The sequence below is a fragment of the Pteropus alecto genome, unplaced genomic scaffold (assembly GCF_000325575.1).
Source record: "Pteropus alecto unplaced genomic scaffold, ASM32557v1 scaffold101, whole genome shotgun sequence".
Classification (NCBI taxonomy): domain Eukaryota; kingdom Metazoa; phylum Chordata; class Mammalia; order Chiroptera; family Pteropodidae; genus Pteropus; species Pteropus alecto.
The window spans coordinates 15,862,195-15,866,698 of NW_006432945.1; the positions used below are offsets into that span (position 1 = coordinate 15,862,195).

At 55.9% G+C, this 4,504-nt stretch overlaps 1 protein-coding gene across 4 annotated transcripts in view; it reads right to left on the reverse strand.

The window, feature by feature from the left end:
* PRRX1 (paired related homeobox 1) overlaps positions 1 to 3,141 on the reverse strand; it is a 66,281-nt gene extending 63,140 nt beyond the window's left edge. Inside the window, exon 1 of one of the 4 annotated variants that reach the window (XM_006907914.2) lies at positions 1,763 to 2,138. In XM_006907914.2, the coding sequence (XP_006907976.1) occupies positions 1,763 to 2,003 (241 nt within the window). In that variant the 5' untranslated portion in view covers positions 2,004 to 2,138. Of the gene's footprint in view, positions 1 to 1,762 lie in introns of all 4 variants that reach the window. The other 3 variants (XM_015586265.2, XM_015586267.2, XM_025043909.1) reach the window with 3 other exon arrangements.
* Positions 3,142 to 4,504: the final 1,363 nt, after the last annotated feature.

Sequence of the window (4,504 nt, forward strand, 5' to 3'; positions counted from 1 at the left end):
CGCGGCAGTTCTTCGGGACCCTGTTTTTTGTCGTAGGTCCAGCCTGCAGTGCTCCGAATAGTGATAAATGCCGCGATTAATCATTAGCCGTGGTGAAACAGGAAGAGCAGAATGTGCGGGATTAGTGAAGCTGGCCACGGGCACGTGGAAATGCAGAATACCATCCTCCCTACTCTTATGCTTAAATTTCCCCTAGTAAAACATTTAAAAATAGTCACGTTTCACAGTGCATTTTCTTGGAGTTGAGAGTGTCCATGTAGACAATTAATAAGACCTGCCCACCACGCCCGCAGCACAAGCAGCACACCCCACCCCCACCAACACCCTTCACAAGGAAACCCCCACCTCGGTGCCTAGCCTTGACCAGGCCGTTGGGGACGCTGGGTCTTCATTCCTCAGAGCTGGCCATCTCTCCCTACTGACCAGCCAGGCAAGGCTTCTCCATTTGCCCTCTGCCTCTGCCAGTAGGAGGGTAGACGGGCCCTAGTTTGCTTTGGGCTGCAAAACACTGAGGGGGACCCAGGCCTGGACCAAGGAGGAGGGTAAGGCGTAGGCAGCCTGCTGGAGAGAGGGGCTCTCCCCATGGCCTGCTCTGGCGTGGCTGCCGCTGCCACCACTTTGCCAGGCCTTGCTTCCAGCTGTTTCTGGGTCCGGTTGCTTTGTCTATCAATTTGCTGAGAGTTTGACATTAGCTATGTTTTTTCAAAACCATAGAATGCCGGCAAGCCTCCTGGTTCCACAGGTTCCAAATTTGAAGACAAAATAGCAGTAGCGAATAATGACAGAGAAAGAGATCAACCTCATTTCGAAACTGCAAGCCAAGTGCAGGCCCTTGCAGACCTCAAGGAGGAAATATTGAGCCCCATGTCACCTGAGATGTTAGGTGACAAGTCTGTTACAGATTCCGGGAGGTATGGATACGCTTGGAGTCGCGTTTTAAAGAGCGCTTAACAACCTGAGGCGACATTCCCTGGTCCGGGCGGACGGGAAAGGGAGACCGTGCGTGGAGTTTTCTGGAGGTCTCGGGGCCGAGAGGGAGAGTTTCTCGAAAGTGACACGGGGCTCGACACTGGAGGCCGCGCTTCTGCTGCGCGTCTCCCTGGTGCGAGATCAGGCGGGCCGGGAGCTGGGTCCCCCCAAAGGAGTCGTTCTCCGACCCACGTGCAGGTGGAGCGGCGGCAGGCGGCAGAGGGCAGCTCCCGAGCTTTAGGAGAAGATCCTCATATATATTATTTATCTTGAAAATTGTGCCTATTTTTAAAAACAACTCGCCTCCTCTGTCCCTTCTGCCCCCGAATCCACCCTCATGCGCCACCCGGGAGGAGCCCTCCCGGCGGGCTCAGCATCTTCGCCCCGCTGCCTTTCCGAACAGGGCGGCCTCCCGAGTCTGCACCCTTCCGGGAGCCTTCGCCAGCCCAGCCCAGCCCAGCCCAGCCGCCTGCAGCGGGGAGATCCGGCGGCCGTGCGCGCCCGCGACGCGGCGGCGGCCCAGGAGGCTTCGGCGAGGACCCGCGGCGGGCAGTGTCCCTGACCCCGACTGCAGGGCCTCGGGGCCTCCCTCCAGCGCCCGCGCCGGCTACGCCTTCCTTTCTCATGCCCTTTCCCCTGGTTGTGACGGGCCCTTCCTCCGGCCACTGCCACCACCTCTCTCGTCTGTCCCCGACCTTCTTCCCCTGGCCCCGGGCGGGCTCCAGCCGCCCAGCCCGGACTCCCGCCCTCCGTCCGCGACACGCAGCCCCGCGGCCCCGCGCCCCTCACTCACTGTCCTGCTGCGGGGTGTCGCTGCCGCTGGTGAGTCCCGGCGACTCCAGCAGGCTCCGGCCCGCTTCGCCCACGCTCTCGTCCGCCTGCGCCGCCACCATGTCCCCGGCTTCCTCCAGGTCTAGCAGGTGACTGACGGAGAAGTTCTTTTTCGCCTGCAGGGTGTCGAGGTTGCCCGGGCTGTCCAAGCGGCCGCCCAGCGCCGGTTGCCGCTCCAGAACGTGCCCGTAGCTGGAGGTCATGGTCTCCCCCTCCGATCCCACCCACCCCCCTCTTCCCGCTCGAATCAACACCAAACGCTGTGGGCGCAAGGGGGGAGAGGAGCCGAGTGGGGAAGAGAGAGGGGGGAGTGGAGAGAGAGAGAGAGAGAGAGAGAGAGAGAGAGAAGAGAGAGAATTGAGACATTGAGACATTTTAAGGAATTGGAATAGTAAATTTAAAGTGCAGAGCAGAGCGTTCTCCACCCGCAGCCTTTAACAGCCTCGGTTGCCTTCCTGAGGCCAAGTCCGGCGCAATCCAAAGAGATAATCCACACCAAAAAAATAAAATTAAAAAGTCACCCTACGTTCAAGTCAGGAGAAAAAAAATTCCGTCCACCTCTCCAAAGGCGTCCACACGCACACACTAAAAATAACAGTAAGGGGGAGAGAGCAGAGCCGAGGCCGGCAGGGCGGGGGAGTCAGGCGAACGAGAAGCGAGAAGAGGGGTGGCAGAGAAGAATCACAGCGGGTTTTTTTTTTTTTTTTTTAAAGGTTAAAAAAGTTATTCCCAGGCAAGAGTTCAAGCACCAACAGAAGAAGGCTTGTTCCAGCTTTAAAACATCTTCGAGAAAACGTGTCCCCCCTCTCTGCACTCCTGCGGATTCTCAGGAGTGACTAAAGTTTCAGGAGGAGAGGGTGATGTCTTGCAGATGTATTGGAGAGCAGGATTCTCACTTTACTTTTCGTTAGGAGGAAAAAAAAAAAAAAAAAAAAAGACTTCAGGAGTCCGGAGGAGGGTGGTGGTGGGCTTCCCCCCGCTCCCTTCTCGCGCTCCCCCTCTCCTCGCCGAGCTCCTTCTCCCTTCTCGGTTGGATCAAGAAGCTCTGGCACTTCAAAAGGCACAAACTGGCATGCAGAGGAGGCTTTGTAGGGAATACAAGAAAATTGGAGACCCCTGGGAGGGCAGATCTCGACTTAATAGGAGCCTGTAATTACGTGGCAAAGCCTTTGTGCGGCGCCTGACGTTTTACAGACCCCCTTTCTCCATCGCAATCTCCTTCTTCCTCCTTTCCCTCGGACCGAAAAACAGTCTGATTAAGAAAAAAACCCCTTTGCCAACATCTGAGCAAGAGAGAGAGAGAGAGAGAAAGAGGGAGGGAGAGAGCGAGAGAGGGAGAAGGAGAGAGGGAGGAGGGAAGGAAGAGGGAGGGAAGAGAAAGCGCGAGAGCCCCTTCGGATTTTTTTTTTTTTTTTAAGTAAAGGTCTAATTATCATTCCCTTGCAATAGTATCACGGGGAAGAAAGACGAACTGAAACCCGCAGTCCTTTCCAACGGGCTGATTGTCTTGCTCCTGCGTTAACTCCTCCGGATTCGCTTAAGATCCTGTCGGAAAACTCATCTGCATGTTTTGATAACAGCTGCGGGGAAACTTGTTGGGGGAAAAATCCACAACCGCCTCAATCAAATTTTCTTCTCCCTCTGCCTTTTCATTTTTGTCAACGCTTCCTTGCTGTTCCAACAGTTTTGGGGAGGGGTGGCGGGTGGGGAGCGCCTGAGAAGACGTGGGAGAGAGCGAGCGTGCGCGGGCTACGCTGGCTCCGTAGAGACAGCCTATTAAATAACGCAATAAAATAACAGGAGCGATAATAACGGGGCTCCCCCGCGCTTCTTCCGCGGACTAAGGCAGACTGGGGGAGGTGATGGAGAGAGAGCACAGGGTCTCTTCGAGTCTTCTCCCTGCGTCCGCTACGAACCCCCCCCTCCACCCCCGCCGCCCCAGGCGGTAGGACATTTACATATTTATTTAGCTGGAGGAAAGGACTCTAGGATCCTAGTCTATCATAATTGCTCCCCTCTCCCCACAATCCGGCCAATTTCGTAGCCTTTTTGGTGGGGCCAAGGTCGCTTGCCCAGATGCGGAGCAGGCAGGGCGCTCGCCCGAGAGCCTGGTGCGCGGCTCGGGGTCCCGCCCGGTGCCGTGGCGTGGGGCGCGGGGAAGGAGCCCGGCCGCCGCGGATAACGCTCTGTCGCCTGTCCGTGAGCTCTCGCTTGACAGAGGACAGAGAGGTGCCGAGCGATTTTTTCATGACCTGTTGGAATTTGGTAACAGCTTTAATAGTCTCATTAGAAATGAGTTACTATATGACGAGTAAGTAAAATATTAAGTGCTTATTTGTGGCGTTTTATGTTCCTTACACACACACACACACACACACACACACACACACTCCTCACCCCCTTGATTACTAGACTTTTTTCCTTTTCTATTCTCCTATAGCCGAGAGGCTCGACTGGAGAGAAAGAAGGGTCCGAGAGTGTGTAAATGGTTTCTGGGCTCCAAACGGCCATAGTGAGCCCAGAACTCCCAGCCCTGATCTGGGAAAAGCACATTTGATGCCATCAAAGGGCTGCAGATTGAAACCAGATGTGCTCGCCTCGGTTCTTTCCATGCATTTAATTAAGGAGCCGGGATGCAGGAGACTTTTTCATCATTAGTCCACCCGCTCCCCCTCCTCTTTCCGCCCCCGCCCGCTCGTGCCCC